The sequence below is a fragment of the Eptatretus burgeri genome, chromosome 6 (assembly GCF_056783735.1).
Source record: "Eptatretus burgeri isolate ZD-2024b chromosome 6, Ebu_testis_v1, whole genome shotgun sequence".
Taxonomy (NCBI): Eukaryota; Metazoa; Chordata; class Myxini; order Myxiniformes; family Myxinidae; genus Eptatretus; species Eptatretus burgeri.
In genome coordinates this window covers 112,023,890-112,043,710 of record NC_140966.1, presented here as the reverse complement: position 1 = coordinate 112,043,710, position 19,821 = coordinate 112,023,890, and the positions used below count along the sequence as shown (strand labels likewise).

General features: G+C 45.5%; 1 protein-coding gene across 1 annotated transcript in view; it reads right to left on the bottom strand.

The window, feature by feature from the left end:
• The window catches only part of LOC147025638 (myosin-binding protein C, cardiac-type-like), a 94,396-nt gene that overhangs the window by 14,586 nt on the left and 59,989 nt on the right, over positions 1-19,821 (bottom strand). Inside the window, exons 17-20 of the mRNA XM_085887094.1 lie at positions 15,582-15,686; positions 13,937-14,125; positions 1,025-1,159; positions 766-933 (exon numbers count right to left, since the gene is read on the bottom strand). Of these exons, the coding sequence (XP_085743220.1) occupies positions 766-933; positions 1,025-1,159; positions 13,937-14,125; positions 15,582-15,686 (597 nt within the window). The remainder of the gene's footprint in view (positions 1-765; positions 934-1,024; positions 1,160-13,936; positions 14,126-15,581; positions 15,687-19,821) is intronic.

The following is a 19,821-nucleotide window of genomic DNA, read 5'->3' as shown; positions in this document are numbered from 1 at the left end:
TTTGGCATATGAGGGACGTGGTATGCATTTGTGCAACACCCTTCCTGTGAAGTATCAAGGGTGACCATCTATAGTCGGGTCGGGAATCAAACACTCCACAGCTAGTTCAAAGGCGAGTGTGCTACCTTTGTGCTGTCATTTTAGGCCGAGTTGTATTCTTAAAGCATGGTTTTATTTTGGGGGCGTCACTTTCTGAAGGTGTGGCCTTTCATCGATCAGCGTCGTCTTAATTAACATAGTTATGTCATGGTGAAAAACAAGTACAGTAACAAGATAAAATGTTTTTTGTCTCAAAAATGCAAATGACATTATATGTTCATGTCATTCTTTCTGCAGTGCAGAAATGTGGTCTGACCAGATGTTGCAGTCTCTCGGAGGTAGCACAGTTAGCTTTGAGCTATCTAGTCTTGGTTTGATTCCCGACCTGACTATAATCTGTCACACTGGAGCTACGTAGACAGTGGTGCATCACAAAGTGTATGTCCCTTGGATGGACATTAAGCCGGTTGTCCTGTCTGCCAGCATTAGTTGATGGATGTTAGAGATCCATGATTTTCCATGAAAGTAGGAGAGTCATCACCAGCACCCTGAACTTATGACCAATTCCTACTCCAACCAAGCCTGCAGAGAAGATGGGGACCACCTTGTCTGTTTGTCCTTGGAAATGTGCACATGCACCGTTGGAGCCCCAGCACTCTGCTTGGTCATAGGATAGATGATGATGATGATGATGATGATGATGATGATGATGAAAAAAGATCTCACCAACAACCTGTCGAACAGTGACTGGTTGGAAGAGAGAGCCATGAGGTCCTGGTCCTGCAGCATTCACAGCACAAACACGAAAGATCACGTGTGCCCCAGTGGGTAGTCCCGACACGCACATGTTTGTATGTGCCACCAAACCTGGGCAGGCCTCTTTCCATTCGTCCCCTGTACACACGCAACAAGCCGTTCACAAATCTGTATTACACATGAAGAGTGCACAGTGCACACTCATTTGTGTTTTGAGAAGCTAACTCACCTCCATCCACCTGATACTCTACATGATATCCCAAAAGACCTGTCACTCCAACTTGTTCTGGCATCTTCCATCTCAGAGTGACACTCTCATCACTCACATCCTCTACAGCCAATCCTGTCGGTTCTCCAGGTGGGTCTGATAGCAGGGAGGACCAGGTAGAATTGACATAATAAGGAGAATGAGTCAATGGATGGAGCCCGTTCCTGCTTGGTAAGGAGGTTGTGTGATGTTATTGTGGGTGAAAGTTGTCATACCAGGTCCCATGGTAGTTTTAAAGTTTATTAGGCTGAAAGAAGCGAGGTTGAGGCCATTTATTCCTGAAACGTGAAGCACCCTGCAACTAATGCCTAAAGAAATGGAAGTTTTGGAACGCTGGCCACATTTTCCATCCAATCATCATCTAACTTTGTTTCAAAAATATACCCATTGGGTATACATACGCTATGTTGAAGGCTTTGTGTAAATCGCTCAAGTGATTGCGGAGAAAATGAATTTAGAAGTGAATAAAGGTGAAAATTACAGATGTATAGGGAGGGGGAACTGTTTCTCTTAACCACTAATTAATAAAATGCCCTTACATATTGTGCTGTTAATTGTAGTACAATGTGGGGCTACTTCGGCCTTTGTGTGGTTTCATGAGGTACACTTGTGTCAGGGGTTAATTATGTCTGTCATTGATTGCTGTCCTTAAGGAACCACTCAGTTTGGAGTGGAACATTGATGGAATTCCACATGTCTCTGAAGGTTCCAATCTCTGAAACATATCGGGAATGTCCTTTCCAGTAACTCGACTGGCATTTCTAGCACTAACAGCTCTGTCCGCATGCCGGCCATGCCATCCTGCAGTTATCACTTACTGCTAAATGTCTCAGGCAAGGATTGGTATTGAAAACCTTGATGGCTGGCAATGTTTCTTATTGTGACTCCATTAGAAACTTGTAAACATAACTTGTTTTTAGTTATGATGAATAAATATAATTTTAGTTTAAAACAGCAATCTAAGGTTCATGGAGGAATATGTACACGTATGTCACATACTTGGACAAGAACATTAGGAAACATCAGCACACAGTTGCAGGATTAGAAGGACATTAGCAGACAATGGACACATCAACATCGTTTATGGGAACTAGAGTTCAGATGGAAAAACCAAGCAAGCCAACCTGATATTAACGTGTATATAATTCTCCAATTCTCCATTAATATAATTCATATTAAATGATATTGTTGTGGTTACCAGATTCGCAAACCACCATTCAGGTCCCTTAGGTGAGGTATCTCGGTAAGTGCATGTGTAGTTAGGCCCAAACCCGTTGTCTAGTGGGAATACATGTCATTTATACGTGCTGCGACTCTTCAGGATAGCCGTTTTTCTTTTACTATTTTTATTTTGGACCAATCGCCACCATCACAACCACAACATCAACCACCGACCACAACGCCGCTTCACCACAACCGCCATGACCTTTACCGTCACAACTCGCCACCATCGCATCACCGTCATCTCGCGCCACTCATGGGCACCGATGCTGGACTAGTGCAGAACGCGCGTCGAACAGCGTGTACAAAATCACGGATTTTCTGCTTCAAAAACGGATCAAAAACGACACACGCCCACTTTTTGCCGTCCAATCGGTGAGCGAGGGGCGAATTGGCCCCGCCCCCAGGGCGATCGATATATGCAAATTTGTGGATCAAAAAGCCTTCACGCCCACTTTTTCTCGGGGCAATGGGGAGCGAGGTGAAAGGTCAAAGGGAGGGGGTCAGGCGAAGTTACGGGGGATAAAAGGACGGTGTTCGTCAGTCAGGGCAGGGTCGCAAAACAGGAACGAGAGAGTCAGCAGAACGAGGTCGGAGAGTCAAGAAGAGGAGAGTCGGAAGCAGAGGGTCAAGACTTCGCGGGCGGTGGAGCTGCTCGTCGTGTGCGTTGGAGTCGGAACGGAGGGGACGGAGCTGTGGAAAGGCGGCGACACCAGACGGCGGGGTGCTCGCCCCGTGCAGGAAGCTGCACCCGAGGGAGGCCGACAGCGCGACCTGGCCGAGGTGGAGACGCTCGTCGCATATAATAAAGATCCTCTATACCCCGAGCATCAGCAACCCCCTCCTGTTTCCCCCCGCGCTGAGATAGTGCGACCAAGGGGGCCCCGTTCCCACCCCCCTGCCAGGCACTGTCCACGAGGCCCGCGGGTTGCGGGCCATCGCGCTCCGCTGCCTCATCACCAGACGGGTAGGGCCCGACCCGGTCTCGGCCTCAGGCCTGCCCCATTCTTGGGGATTTCTTTTCCTTGGTTTTGGGTATGTGTTGTCGGCGCCGCTCAGTAGAAGTAGAATTGTATAAGTGTTGCCGTGTGCTCGGTAGTCGGTATTAGCTCTGCACTGTGTTTTCACTTTTATGTTTGCTTTTTGTGTAAAATGGAATTGTGTTTTCTTTTTTTTGTGTGCATTTGGTGGAATTGTATTTGTGTGCTTCCCGTGTGCCGCGAATAAATGTGCTTTATTGTTGAACTGTTCTCCCGCTTCGCTTCGTCTTTTCCCCCCATTGAATCCCCATCTTGCTTCACGTAAAGGGTTGGTAGTGGGCTGAATACGCCCGATAATTAATCGAACCGTCGAGGTCGACGATAACACCGCTCGGTTATTCTGATAGTACGGAACGGGTCGCTTAAGTGGCCCGTGTCCGAAGTCGACCTGCGGCGAGGTGCGATCGCCCGGTCTACCCTCCGCGTGGGTACTTAGGTAGTTCGAATTTGGCGAGCAACCCTATCCCACGCGGGGGCTGATTGGCCCGATCGCGGTGAGACCGAAAGGTCCACCCGTGACTGGTTCCCGGCGTTAGTCCGAGAGGGTCACGACTGGATTGTCCGTCCGGTGGGCGACGTGCCGCGATTCGAGTTACGTGGCCGTCGCACGCCGGCGGGCGCGAAGACGGCAACACTGGTGTCAGGAGTGGGATACAAATTCATCGCCCTCCTCGCGGCACTGGTATCGGAGAACAGGAAAACGGGCTCTCCTGTCTCCAATTAAATTCACGGGAATCGGTCCAGGGGTGAGAGAAGCGACCCCCGATTCCCTCCAAATTACGAGCGAGCAAATTAACCCTTCACGAGAAGCAAAATGGCGACTTCACGTGTGGGAGCAAACGAGCTGGAAGGGGGTACAACGGCTGACAGGCCCGCGGTGGAGGCGGGTGAAAAAATAATTCGTGGAACGTGTTGGGCGAGGGTCGTGACGATGACCGAAAGGGAAAAATTAAATGGGGAGACCAAAACGTGTGAGACGAGACACGAGGTGACGACAACGGAAATAATAGTTGAGACAAGGGAGGTAAAGGGTGAAGAGTTGGCAGAGACACGGGAGATGGGAACGATAGAGGGAAGACTACACGATGAAGACGGGGTAAGTGACGCGCACGCACACACGGAGGTAGTGGAGGACAATGGGGGTGAGCTCGCGGAGCGTGTAGGGACCCGGTGCGAGCAGCGGGATGGCCTCCTCCAGGAACGAGGGGAGGGAGTATGCCCCTTGAGGCTTAGCAGTCACGACCAGGTGAGTTCGGTCGTGTTTTGCGAGGTTGAGGGGACGAGTGCTGTGGACGGGTGCACGGAGAGCTTGGGGGGTGTAGAGGCCCCGGAGACCCTTATGGGGACACGAATCCCCAGTGTGGTTGTCCCTGTGTGTGTGGTGCAAGGTGTGAGTGCGGCACCGTGTGTGGAAGCGACCCCGTGTGTGAGTGGTGTGGTGGCGATGGTGCCAGAGTGCGTGCTTCCCAGCACGCCGTGTGTGAATGAGGCACAGCGGCTGAGTGCCCCCGCGTGTATGAGTGAGGGACGTTGTGTGGAAGAGACCGCGTGTGTGAGTGTCGCCGTGTATGAGTGAGGTACCGGGTGAGTGCCCCCCGTGTAAGGAGTGAGGCACGGTGTGTGGATGAGGCACAGCGGTTGAGTGCCCTCGCGTGTGGGTGAGGCACCGCGGGTGAGTTCCCCTGCGCGAGTGAATGGAGCACCACGTGTGAGTAGTATGGTTTGTGTGAGTAGTGAGGCACGCGTGAGTGAACGGCCGTGTGCAAGGTCGCTGTGTGCCAGGGAGACCGTGTGTGTGAGAGAGCGGTATGAGAGGGAGATGTCGGTTGGCATGCGGGAGCACGCAGCCGCGTCTCCCCGTGTGAATGTGATGGAGTGGACTGTGTGCGTCGTAACACGCAGGTATGCGTGTGTGGAATGGAGACGGAGACGGCGACGGCGACAGAGGAGAGAAAGCCGAGTAGCGGCTGTAGTTGTTTCGAGGACCGTGCCGGGTTCACCCAGCAGTGAGCACGCGGTTCGTGCTGTGCAACGCACGAGACCACCACGTGCTCGCTTGCGAGAGTGAAGTCCCGGTCCGGAAACGCACGCGGTGGATTTGCCGATCCCGCGGACGGACAAAGTTTAGGCAGGTAAATGGATTTGGACCGGACGGGTTCTCCACGCGATCGTGTGTGTTAAGCTCCAACGGGCAAAGCACATGTGTTCGCGTGGGGAACCCCTCGAGACTTGGGGCTTGTTTTTTTTCTGCGCACGGTGACGTCATGGCTGCACGTGGGGTTGGAATCCGGCAGGAGGGGTATCTCTGCCGGATGGCACCGTCCAAGGAGGGACGAGGAACACGTGCAGCTGCATGACGTCACGGCCAGGTGCAAAGTGCGCGAGCTCTGAGTTGCCGCGCAGGTGCTGCGCATGAAAAAAAAAAAAAGAGGAGCAAGCCTGACTTTCGGGTGCAAAGGATTCCTGGGCAAGGGGTGAAAGACCCCCTTACCTGGGCACAGGATGAAAACTAGTTAGGGGGAAGGGTTAGCTTAGCTAGACCGACTTCATTGGGCAGGGGTAAGTCCTCATGGAGTCCGTGGAATGGATTAGTTAGAGGGATTGTAGTGAGCTTTAGGTTGGGAAATATAATGAATTATTTGAGGACATGGACAGACTTATGAATGTGTAGTGGGGACGTAGCTTAGCTACGTAGTGTTAAAAGGAACGTGCTGTAGTTTAAGGGACGACGTGGGAGCACGAGTTAGTTAGGGGATGTAGTTAGGAGGATGGCAGAGTTCAGTGGTGTGTGTGTTGAAGAGTTGGTGAGTGAAGTGGAAGCATGTGCTTGTTGAGTGAGTGAGGCCAGCGGGTCTGTGTGTATGAAGCGAATGGGGAATGCATGGTGCGATGAGTGATTGGGGGGAGGAGTGACTCCCGCCCAAGGGACCCCGGGGTCAGTGTAGAGTGAGTTAGCTGGGTTAGTTAAATTGAAAAATGGAGGTCGCTTTTGTTGTTGGTGGAAGGTAGGCCTCGAAACCCATTTGGAGGGGGTGCAGGAGCCCTGTTGACGGGCTTGGGAGCGTGGCTGCGAAAGGTGAGTATCGCTGAGTGGGTACCCCGGGCACCAGGCTAGTCGGCCGCGGTAGGGCCAAGGGCCCATGGGGGCCGGGATAGAGTAGTGGGCACGGGTGCGCCTGCTTGGTGCGGGGGCCCGGGCGCCATTAGCCGCGTGGGCAGTGTTGTGGGCACGGGTGACCTCGGAAAGGGGCCCGGGAGGCCGGCCTGCCACGTGTGCATTTCAGGGGAGGTGCCATGGGGGCACTCCTCGGTGTTAGGGAGCTGGTAGGCTCGGAGGCAGTGTAGTGCCCGGGGGTGCCATAGCGGGAGAATCGGCAGAGGGTCGTGCCTGCCAAAGGGAGCCACGTGTCCCAGCCAGGAGACCGTGTGAGGGCACGGAGAGAAAATTGGGGCGAGGCCCGAAATTGTAAGGACACCAACACAGGCGACGGGAATCTGGGTTGTTAGAACCAATAGTTTAAGCGAGAGGCGCTTGTTGAAAGCCCCGGGGTAGTTTAACAGTTAAATGGATAGGGTAGATTAGAAGTGTACCCCTCCGCACCATCCATCCCTCGCTGTCGCGTGGGCCGCTGGACCCACTTTGGGTTAGATCGCCGAACTCTGGGAGGCCATTCTGAGGCTTCGTTGGGCCTCGACACAGACGTTAGCTCTCTTTATTCCTCCGGGAAGGGAACGTAGGGGTTGGGAGTAGGCTAGGTGACAGGATAGGTTAGCCGAACAAGGACGATAAAGGGGGTTAGGGGACGATTTATAGTGGGGAAGTAAAAATAAAAACAACAAAAAAAATAAGTTGGGGCTAAATTGGGGTTTGACAAATTAAGGGAGTGGGTATGTACAGTGACAGGCAAAGGCGATAGGTGGGAGGGAGACAGGTAGGTAGGTCCGAGCCTGCCTTCCAAGTGGCCAGCACCACCGCACCCCTCCACCAACTTCCACTGACGGGTAAAGCTGGCCAGCTTCATCTGCTGGCTGTGTTACTGCAAGGCCTGTGCCGGCCAGTTCATCTGCTGGCTGTTTTTCTTCGAGGCCTGTGCCGGCCTGGTTCTGCGGGCTGAGTTTGCCTGCAGCGGCCTTCTTCTGCGGGCTGTGTTTGCCTGCTCACCTTTGCCATGCCATGCCCACTGCCCACGTTCACCAGCCCCTGCTCAATTTTTGCTTTGCCCCCCTGTTCATTTCCATGTGCGCCAGGATCCGCAAGGCAACAGTTTGCAAGCTGCAAGAACTGCCCTGTTGGCAGCTACAACACGGGCCTGCAGTGGCGGCCCGTGCACCGTGTTTGCGTTCATGCATCCATTCGTTGTGCTCATTGCGTGTGCCACTTGAGCTGGCACGGAGACTGCGTTGTGCAGCCCATGCACCGTTGTGGTTCACTGCGTCAGCCCTGAAAGGGAAGGCCTTGGACTGCGGTGAGCAGCCAGCCACGTTCCCTGTCACCTGCATTGTTTTGAGCCAGAGACTGCATGCGGGCAGCCTGGCTCCCTGCTAACTGCTTTCTTTGCAGAGTTCAATGATCCTGGGCCATGGTTTAGTGTAAAATTTGTAAGTTAAGGTTAAGATGTACTGTACATATGAGTGCGCCCCCGGCATGTATGTCTTAGCGCCGGCAATTTTATTTAAGTCGTCCGTGTGAGTGAGTTTGTTTAGGTAGTTACGCAGCCCTCAGGTTATTTATTTTGGGGACACGAATACCATGAATGTCGCACTCAGGGATCCGTAGGTAAAATGTACTAGGGGAAACTACACATGATGGCACACCTAAAATTTGACGACTCGGGACGAGTCTGTAAAAAGGGAAGGGGGTAGTGTTGTGGTTACCAGATTCGCAAACCACCATTCAGGTCCCTTAGGTGAGGTATCTCGGTAAGTGCATGTGTAGTTAGGCCCAAACCCGTTGTCTAGTGGGAATACATGTCATTTATACGTGCTGCGACTCTTTAGGATAGCCGTTTTTCTTTTACTATCTTTATTTTGGAACAATCGCCACCATCACAACCACAACATCAAACACCAACCACAACGCCGCTTCACCTCAACCGCCATGACTTTTACCGTCACAACTCGCCACCATCGCATCACCGTCATCTCGCGCCACTCATGGGCACCGATGCTGGACTCGTGCAGAACGCGCGTCGAACAGCGTGTACAAAATCACGGATTTTCTGCTTCAAAAACGGATCAAAAACGACACACGCCCACTTTTTGCCGTCCAATCGGTGAGCGAGGGGCGAATTGGCCCCGCCCCCAGGGCGATCGATATATGCAAATTTGTGGATCAAAAAGCCTTCACGCCCACTTTTTCTCGGGCCAATGGGGAGCGAGGTGAAAGGTCAAAGGGAGGGGGTCAAAGGCGAAGTTACGGGGGGATAAAAGGACGGTGTTCGTCAGTCAGGGCAGGGTCGCAAAACAGGAACGAGAGAGTCAGCAGAACGAGGTCGGAGAGTCAAGAAGAGGAGAGTCGGAAGCAGAGGGTCAAGACTTCGCGGGCGGTGGAGCTGCTCGTCGTGTGCGTTGGAGTCGGAACGGAGGGGACGGAGCTGTGGAAAGGCGGCGACACCAGACGAGGGGGTGCTCGCGTCGTGCAGGAAGCTGCACCCGAGGGAGGCCGACAGCGCGACCTGGCCGAGGTGGAGACGCTCGTCGCATATAATAAAGATCCTCTATACCCCGAGCATCAGCAACCCCCTCCTGTTTCCCCCCGCGCTGAGATAGTGCGACCAAGGGGGCCCCGTTCCCACCCCCTGCCAGGCACTGTCCACGAGGCCCGCGGGTTGCAGTGGGCCATCGCGCTCCGCTGCCTCATCACCAGACGGGTAGGCCCGACCCGGTCTCGGCCTCAGGCCTACCCCATTCTTGGGGGATTTCTTTTCCTTGGTTTTGGGTATGTGTTGTCGGCGCCGTCTGTGAAGTAGAATTGTATAAGTGTTGCCGTGTGCTCGGTAGTCGGTATTAGCTCTGCACTGTTTTCACTTTTATATTTGCTTTTTGTGTAAATGGAATTGTGTTTTCTTTTTTTTGTGTGCATTTGGTGGAATTGTATTTGTGTGCTTCCCGTGTGCCGCGAATAAATGTGCTTTATTGTTGAACTGTTCTCCCGCTTCGCTTCGCCTTTTTCCCCCATTGAATCCCCATCTTGCTTCACGTAAGGGTTGGTAGTGGGCTGAATACGCCCGAGCAATTAATCGAACCGTCGAGGTCGACGATAACACCGCTCGGTTATTCTGATAGTACGGAACGGATCGCTTAAGTGGCCCGTGTCCGAAGTCGACCTGCGGCGAGGTGCGATCGCCCGGTCTACCCTCCGCGTGGGTACTTAGGTAGTTCGAATTTGGCGAGCAACCCTATCCCACGCGGGGGGCTGATTGGCTCGATCGCGGTGAGACCGAAAGGTCCACCCGTGACTGGTTCCCGGCGTTAGTCCGAGAGGGTCACGACTGGATTGTCCGTCCGGTGGGTGACGTGCCGCGATTCGAGTTACGTGGCCGTCGCACGCCGGCGGGCGCGAAGACAGCAACAATATAATTCTCCATTAATAGGATTCATAATAAACTATATAATTCTCAATTAATGGGATTCATATTAAACCTGATCCGGATTCAGATCTTCACTTAAATTGAATCAATTCTTCCTTATCACACACCCAACAGGTCCACAAAGTTTCATTTGAATCTGTCCACAACTTTTTGAGATATTGTGCTATATATCGTTTTTGGCCATATCTCTCAATGGTGAAGGATCAATTAAAAATTCTCGGAGTCAGATCCGGATCTTCACCAAAATGTAATCAGTTCAGAGGTAACTATACAGTTAAATTTTCCATGAATAGGACTAATATTAAATTATATAATTCTCTATTATTCCAATTCATATTAAACAACAAAATAATCCCATTAATATAATTCATATTAAACTATATCATTCTCTATTAATATGCTTCATATTAAACTACATAATTTCCATTAATACAATTCATATTAAACTACACTATCATTCTCTATTAATACGATTCATATTAAACTACATAATTTCCATTAATACGATTCATATTAAACTACACTGTATCATTCTCTATTAATACGATTCATATTAAACTACATAATTTCCTTTTATATAATTCATATTAAACGATATCATTCTCTGTTAACCCGATTCGTATTAAACTACATAATTTCCATTAATAGGATTCATATGAAACTGAACTGTATCATTCTCTCTTAATACAATTCATATTAAACTACATAATTTCCATTAATAGGATTCATATTAAACAACATCATCTCTATTAATACAATTCATATTAAACTACATAACTTCCATTAATACAATTCATATTAAACTATATAATTCTCAATTAATAAAATTCATATTAAATTACATAATTTCCATCAATATAATTCATATTAAACTACATAATTCTCTATTAATACAATTCAAATTAAACTATATAATTCTCTATTAATACGATTCATATTAAACTACATAATTTCCATTAATACGATTCATATTAAACGACAATGTATTCTTCTCTCTTTATACAATTCATATTAAATGACATAATTTCCATGAATAGGATTCATATTAAACGATATAATTCTCTATTAACATTATTTATATTAAATAAAATAATTGTCCATAAATAGAATCTTATATATTATTTCCGAGTTTGTTGTTTCGTGTCGCGCTATCTTCGACTTTGTTCTGCGCTCGAGTAACGTGATATTCGGCTTACATTATCTCAAAGACCATATGAGGTGCATGGTACAAAAAAAAGTAAATAAAATGCTTCTGAAACAGTGAAATCGTGCCAAAAACGGTTACTGCATTTGTAATGCTATAACCCAAAACATTGTGTATCAAGAAGTACTTTGAACATTGTATTCCACTTACTGCATTAAAGTAAAATTACTACTGATACTCTGCATCAGTTCCTGTCTCAAAGACACCCACCCCAACATGTCGCGCAGAGCGCGGGTTATTCTAGTTCATATTAAACTTTATCATTATCTATAAAAACGATTTGTTTGAAACAAAATAATTCTCCATTAATACGATTCACATTAAACTATATTAATTTCCATTCATCAGATTCATATTAATCTATATCATTCTCTATGAAATATGATTCATATTAAACTGCATAATTTCATTGATAGGATTCATATTAAATGATATAATTCTCTATTGATACAATTCATATTAAGCTCCATAATTTCCATTCATCGGATTCATATTAAACTATACTGTATCATTCTCTATTAATATGATTCATTTTAAACTACATCATTTCCATAAATAGAATTCATATTAAACTCTATCATTCTCTATTAACACAATTCATATTAAACTACACAACCACCATTAATAGGATTCATATTAAACTATATAATTCTCTATTAATCCGATTCATATTAAACTACATAATTTCCATAAATAGGATTCATATTAAACTACACTGTATCATTCTCAATTAATACAATTCATATTAAACTCCATAATTTCTATTAATCCGATTCATATTAAACGATATCATTCTCTATTAATACGATTCGTATTAAACTACATAATTTCTATTAATACAATTCATATTAAACTACATAATTTATATTAATAGAATTTATATTAAACTACATAATTCTCTATTAATACGATTCATATTAAACAACATAATTTCCATTAATACGATTCATATTAAACTACATAATTTATATTAATACAATTCATATTAAATGACATAATTTCTATTAATAGAATTCATATTAAACTATATAATTCTCTATTAATATGATTCATATTAAACTACATAATTTCCATTAATACGATTCATATTAAACTACACTGTATCATTCTCTATTAATCCGATTCATATTAAACTACATAATTTCCATTAATACGATTCATATTAAACTACACTGTATCATTCTCAATTAATCCAATTCATATTAAACGCCATAATTTCTATTAATCAGATTCATATTAAACGATATCATTCTCAATTAATACGATTCGTATTAAACTACATAATTTCCATTCATAGGATTTATATTAAACTATATCATTCTCAATTAATATGATTCATATTAAATGACATAATTTGCATTCATATCATTGATATAAAACTATATCATTCTCCATTAATACAATTCATATTAAACAATATTATTCTTCATTAATAGGATTCATATTAAACTATATCATTCTCTATTAATATGATTCATATTAAATAACATAATTTCCATAAATAGGATTCATATTAAACTATATAATTCTCTAATAATATGATTCCTATTAAACTATATAATTCTCCATTAATAGGATTAATATAAAATTATACAACTATCCATTAATACGATTCATGTTAAATGATATAATAGCTGGAAAATTGTTACCTTGCTTTAAAACTATGGCATACAGTTTGTCTCGATTTTACTGCCATTTCCGTTTCTCATGTCCCCATCCCCAATATCCTTACTATAATTCATGGACTGGTGTTTGTGTGTTTGTTTGTTTGTCATTCTACTCCCTTCGACTGTTCTGGGCCAATTACATCCAGGCTTGCTGCAGAGGATCAGCATGACCCCAATTAATATTTAGGGGTGTTTTTTTTAATCTTAGCTGATGGTCTTGGGGGCAAATTCTTTGTAAATGTGTATCGTGTAGCGCCGTCTCCAGGTGGGGGAGGGTATTACAAGTCTCCACCATTTACAGTACAGTATTCCTGTCCCCACGTTTTCCAGTGCTGTGAGGTGTTTTGAATTATAAGCAGTCGGTATGGTTTTGCTTCATGCATGTAACTTCATGGGTTTCTTATATTTTGCCTATACAAAGCTGTCATTTGCCTATACACTGCCCAAATAAAGGTATGCGTCAGAAGAATGTGTTGCATGCTTGGAACAAGATAACCTTTTGGGCAGGTACTCTGCTAGTTTATAAAATCTGTCATTTTAAAAACCATTTGCTCTGTATTTGGAGCCGCAATCACATTCCCATGGTGTAATGAAATCCCACTAAAACCTTATGCGTGTGCTGAAACAGCCATCTGGTCAAATTGATTTTAAAAAGCAACCACACCCCACCTCGGAGTCACTGAACATGCGCAGAACACCTCGACTCGACATCCTGAGAGTTCATCTCTGGCAGTATTGCATCATCCATGAGGGAGGCAGAGTCCATCACAATATTAAAGTAAATAAATCTCCATCAATAGGATTCATATTAAAGTGAATTCAGCATTAATGTGCTCGACACGATGACATTGATCAACATTTCGAGGATGAACAAATCGGCGATTTTGCGATCTCTCGATTTGGTACTTTAGCGATGCATTTTGGCATATTTTTCATTCTTGTTAGTTATGAAAATGTTCGAGAATACAAGCTATGCATTTAAATGCTTCTGACTTCACACTGTAGTAGTTTTTACGCTGGCATAATTTTGTACACATTTGAATGGGCGACCATTTTTTTCCGTGCTATCCCTACGTGTGGAATACCTATCATACTCCATGATAATTGTCCATTTCATTGATCCACTGGAGACCATTAATGTATAAATGTACCAAGAGGAACAAATGGCTGGCATGGTGGGCTAGGCCTCGAAGTTCCAATGGCGTTGACCGCGAACACGCGAAGCTCATACGTGGCCCCTTCAATCATGCGCCGCGGCTCAAACCTCAGCTGTTTCACGGGATCAAAGTTGAGGCGCATCCAGCGGTAACTCTGTTTCTTCTTACGTTCCACCACATAGCCTGTCAAAAGTGTGGGAAATGGCACTTTCAGGGTACTTATGTGTATTCTGAAATGGTTGGGGCTCATGGTGGAACTTATACATACAAGGAGCATCAATGTACTTTGACATGAATTACAAGGACATTAGTAAATTATGGACAAATCAACACAATATCTGTGATGTGAATCTGGGATCCCATCATCATTTCCTGTGTGCTCAGATGGGACAGTCAAACAGGTATTTTCTACTATGACAGCTCTACAATAATGCAATCCAGGAGATTGAACTGGAGTTAGAGGTCATCAATGGCCAGTTTATAATAAGGAAGAATGAAAAAGTTTCCTCCAACGGTCCAAACATTGTGGGAATGGTTCTGTAACAGGAAAACCCGGCACAGATATTTCTCCTTCTCTCCATAGTTTTCATCTAGTGTCATTAATCTTTCCTAGTAGTAGCTGAGTTGGATTCGGAATAATGTTCTTGGCTCTGAAATGTTTTCAAAAGGGGAAAACGCAAATGGGTCAAATGACTAGTCTGATAAATATCCACCGGTCATGTGCTTGCCATGACTTCCATGTTCTGCACTCGAGGAAAAGTCTCCACACGTCACTTCGCCCATGCGGTAGAAATTTGAGCCTGGAAACCAGGTGAGGGTGGAGACCTGAGCTCTCTTGTTGGTCTGATTCTTCTTCTTCTTCTTCTTCTTCTTCTTCTTCTTCTTCTTCTTCTTCTTCTTCTTCTTCTTCAGTATGCAGGACAAGGCTGGGAGTAGCATCATGGCTGAGGATGTGGCTATGTCGCTGATGCAACGTCCTCTGTAGGTTGGGGCAGGAAATTGTAATTTGTACAGGGTGCTGACAATAGATCACCTACTCTTCATGAAGGAGACCATGGGATCTTTAACATCCACCAACTAATGCTGGCAGACGTGATGCCCAGTTTAACGTCCATCCAAGGGACGGCACACACATTGATGACTTACCCTGCCTATGCAACACGAGGACGAGAGTTTGTAGCTGAGTTGAGATTTCAACCCATGCTAGACAGCTCATAGGTGAGTGTGCAGGCCTCTAGGCCATCCTGCCAGCCATGAAAAAAAACATTATTCACCATACAAAGTTTCCCTTCACCAAAACATGCACATTTCAAAATGGCAAATGCATGGATTATTTTTGCCAAATTAGGGGGACTCCTCTTCATCTAACCATCATGAGGTATTCTTCAGGAAAGAGTCGGTACAATGAAATAACATGGAGTGAGTGCTCAACACAATAACCCAAAGTACAATACAAAGTGCCTTGTGGATGACATGGTCATGGAGGTTCCATAAACATATCGCTTTCATTGCACATCCTTCATCTTAAGCACAAGCTTTGTGATCACCTTGAAAACAGTTACATGAAACACCGTGATGGATCCAACGCATGATGTAACTGGTGGTCCTCCTTGAAATGTCGGTTCAGGGTGCAACTCACCTAACAATGGTACTCCTCCATCCCATTCTGGCGGCTCCCACTCTGCCAAACACCAATCCCCACCGAGCACGACAATGGAGGGGGTGCTGGGAGGATCAGGAACATCTGTAAAGAGATAAAAGAGAAGAGGTATCAAATTGGCCTGTTTTTTGGTTTTCCCACATGATCCCATGACTTATGATGCTGTGATCTCTGGGACTGAAAAAGGTAAAAATTAAAATAAAATTCCTCTTTTCCTTGGTTATAACTTCATTTACTAAGGCCGAGGTCACATTTGCTCTACGGCGAGGATACGGCGGCCGTACGCCCTCTGAATTGACAGAAACTTGCGGTGGCCGCAGAGAAACTGAGGTGACCTCAGGGAGGCCCTGCGCCGTTTGGCTATATTTTACAGGCCATAGGGTTGCCGTGGAATTATAGCGCGGAGTTAGAACTTTTTTTCATTTCTACGTTCGCCGTAGCAATTCGACAAGCCAAGCTATGACGTAGATGTGTTCCACGTCGACCGTACGTAGCGTGTACGGTGTGCTTGCGTTATTCGTGCGGCTGCCATAAGCTCTTCTCAATGAAAAATGAATTTTCCCAACCCCCTTAAAATTATGGCGGCCAAACTATTTCCACGGTCGCCGTATGGTGGCCTTGCGGTCTGTGTGACTACCTGCGGGCAACGCAGGGTCGAAGCAGGTTCCCCTACACCCGCCGTGCACCTACGTACGGCCTCCGTGGCAGTCTGCGTCGACTGTGCGTCCTCCGTGCGCTACCGCTAGAGATCGGAGTATAGGTGTTTGCCTATACACAGTGGTGCCCCCAGAATCCCAATTTCATTCGTTCCAGGAGGCTGTTCGGATTGCAAAAAGTTCGGATTCCAAAAATATTTTCCCAATAAGAAATAATGGAGTGAATTAATCCGTTCGTGGACCCAAAGAAAACCCACTTTCGCGACACTTTAAACTGAAATTCCCCATGTTTAAGGTAAAATAAGATGAGTAAATGACCTTCGGTGGCGGTGTATTGCATGTAAACTGGTACAATCACCACATCCAAAGGTCCACACAGGCTCGAGCTCCGTCCTGGGTTCCGAACGCTCGCGCACTCTGCGAGAGCGCTGCCCCCAGGGCAGCTCATCAAACATGATGCCCGCAGAACCACAATCACTTTAATCAAACGCATCGGGCTGACGTAATCATGGATATTCCAAATTACAACCGGTTTTGCTGCGAAATTCAATCCTTGCCCGACAGTCCGTCACACCACGTGATCGGATTGCTTTTTTTGTTATTAATATTAAAACACAAGATGATTAAAAAAAAACAAAAAACATCACAAATGAAGGTGAAAACACGAGGTAAGGCATGTCACATTTGGCTCGGCGGCCGGAGGGTCTACAAAATGTACGGGCACTAGCAATTATATGGCGGCCGCAGTATTTCCACGGTCACACAATGTAGCAGTCACATATGTTTTTATTTTTCGGGTAGATGCACGGGGTATTTATAAATTGTGGAGACCGAAAACGTGGGGGTGCCGTACGGTCTTTGATTTGATGTTGCACGGTGACCTGAGGGCGTTCCTGCAGCGGCCATAGAATTTTCAAGGCAGAGGCAAGGTGCCCACAAGGCGACCGCAGGGGGACTGCAGGGGGGCCCTAAGGCGAACGTGTGGCCAGACGGACGGTAACGAATGGGTTAATTTTTTTTTTTTAACCAGTTCTTTTGTTTCGGCTTGTCGAATTTCTATGGCGAACGTAGATATGAAAAAAGTTATAACTCTGCGTTATAATTCCACGGCGACCTTACGACCTGTAAAATATGGCCAAACGGCATAGGGCCACCCTGAGGCCACCTCAGTTTCTCTGCGGCTGCCGCACGTTTCTGTAAATTCAGAGAGCGTACGGCCGCCGTATCCTCGCCGTAGAGCAAATGTGACTGAGGCCTAAAGTATCGATCGACACACGAGAGATGCTTTCACGAGGACTTCCACCGATGAACTGCATGAACAAAGCGCGAAGATGCAGCTCGAACAGGTGGGGGAGACACGTGAACAAACATGAACGCTACGTTGTGTTCGGTTTTATAAATGTATTAGGTTTTTAGGGCAAAATTTTCTCGAAAAAATTGTTTGGATTCCAATTTGTTAAAACAATGGGGCGTTCGGATTCTGGGGGCACCACGGTATATTATAGTTATAGTATATTCAGTTATATATACTGTCATATTTTTATTTCAGTAAAAAAAAGAACTGGTATATATACCAACTCGTTACCGTCCGTCTGGCCGCATGTTCGCTTTAAGGTCCCCCTGCGGCCGCCTTGCGGGCACCTTGCATCTGCCTTGAAAATTCTATGGCCGCCGCAGCGACGCCCTAAGGTCAGCGTGCGACATCAAATCAAAGACCATACGGCAACCCCACATTTTCGGTCTCCACGATTTCTAAATACGCCGTGCGGCTACCCGAAAAATAAAAACATATGTGACTGCTACATTGTTTGACCGTGGAAATACTGCGGCCGCCGTATAATTGCTAGTGGCCGCAGATTTTGGAGACCCCACGGCCACCGTGGCAAATGTGACCTAGGCCTAATGAGCTGAGTAAACGTTAAGTTCTTCCATGATATTCAACACAAAATGCTAAAAACATCCCTCTCAGCACAAATATATATATATATATATATATATATATATATATATATATATATATATTATATTGAGAAGTAACCTGTTGTTGCATGAATGAGGCCACACTCAAGATGGCCGCTCGTCACCACCCCGTGCATGTGGGGCTTTTCCCCAGAACAGTAGAGCGATGATCGGCCGAATTGAAACCGTGCACAAATCTGCCAGTCCAGGCCTAACTCTTAAGGTTTCTGCTAAGTTGACACCTTGATGGCAGACTGAGAAGATATCCTCATGCTGATAATTAACACTTTAATTGTAACGAAGACAATGAAAAGGAGAGTTCATAGAACACAATACCCCGTGCCGTGTTCAGGTTTATATCTTAATTTTAATAAAATAATGATTTGAAAGATTGTTAATTATTTTTTGTTAGTTCAGCACTATGTAGCAGTCTTATAATACACCACCCTACACAGTAATAAGATGATGTTGAGTTGTAGTTAAGAAGATGAAGGCTTTATTGATCACCATCAAACACAGCGTCAATCAGCGTCAGCCACATCCTTATCGGCGGTCTCTTCTTCACCCCCCGATATACACCCTCTCACATACCACGCCCTCTCCTGCTATATAGCATTGTTCTTGGAAGTATTGCGTTCTAGTGATCAAGTATATAATTCAATTTCAATAAAGGTTTAAGGTCATATCAATAAATTAATTTCGTGTTTTATCGCTGTTTCACTTGTGTCGATTACATCACCCTATTGAACACGTACATTTGTTATTCGTGCCTGTTGTTTGTGTCCTTTACAAATGTCCATAAAAACCACAGTTTCCTGTTTGGAATTGTTTTCAAATTTTACTTGATTGCCGGGCAGGCAGACAGAGTAAAGATATTGTCTCACTTTTCCATCCATGCGCATGTGCGATGAGGACGAATTCAGAGCCAAAGTACCAAGAAACGGCAAACTTGTCTTTCTCTTCATGTTCCGTTCGATTCGTGCTCCAAATATATAACATTTAATTCAAATAAGTTGTTCCTCGGTCATAAACTGGATATCATAAACTAATCAGACGATCATAAACTGATCAGAAGGACGGACGGACAGACATGAACCAATTGCTTAACCCCGCTTTTCCCCTCGCATGTGCACGAAGTAAGAATAACATTCATAAAATGCACTGGTTTTTTTATGCATATAATAAGTGGGGTTATGCATATAATTATGCATATAATAAGCTGTATACATCACTAATCGCTGATCTTCATATATATGAATCCCTGTATACATCACTAATCGCTGATCTTCATATCTACGAATCACTGTCTACATCACTAATCGCTGATCTTCATATCTACGAATCGCTGTATACATCACTAATTGCTGATCTTCATATCTACGAATCGCTGTATACATCACTAATTGCTGATCTTCATATCTACGAATCACTGTCTACATCACTAATCGCTGATCTTCATATCTACGAATCGCTGTATACATCACTAATTGCTGATCTTCATATCTACGAATCACTGTCTACATCACTAATCGCTGATCTTCATATCTACGAATCGCTGTATACATCACTAATCGCTGATCTTCATATCTACGAATCGCTGTATA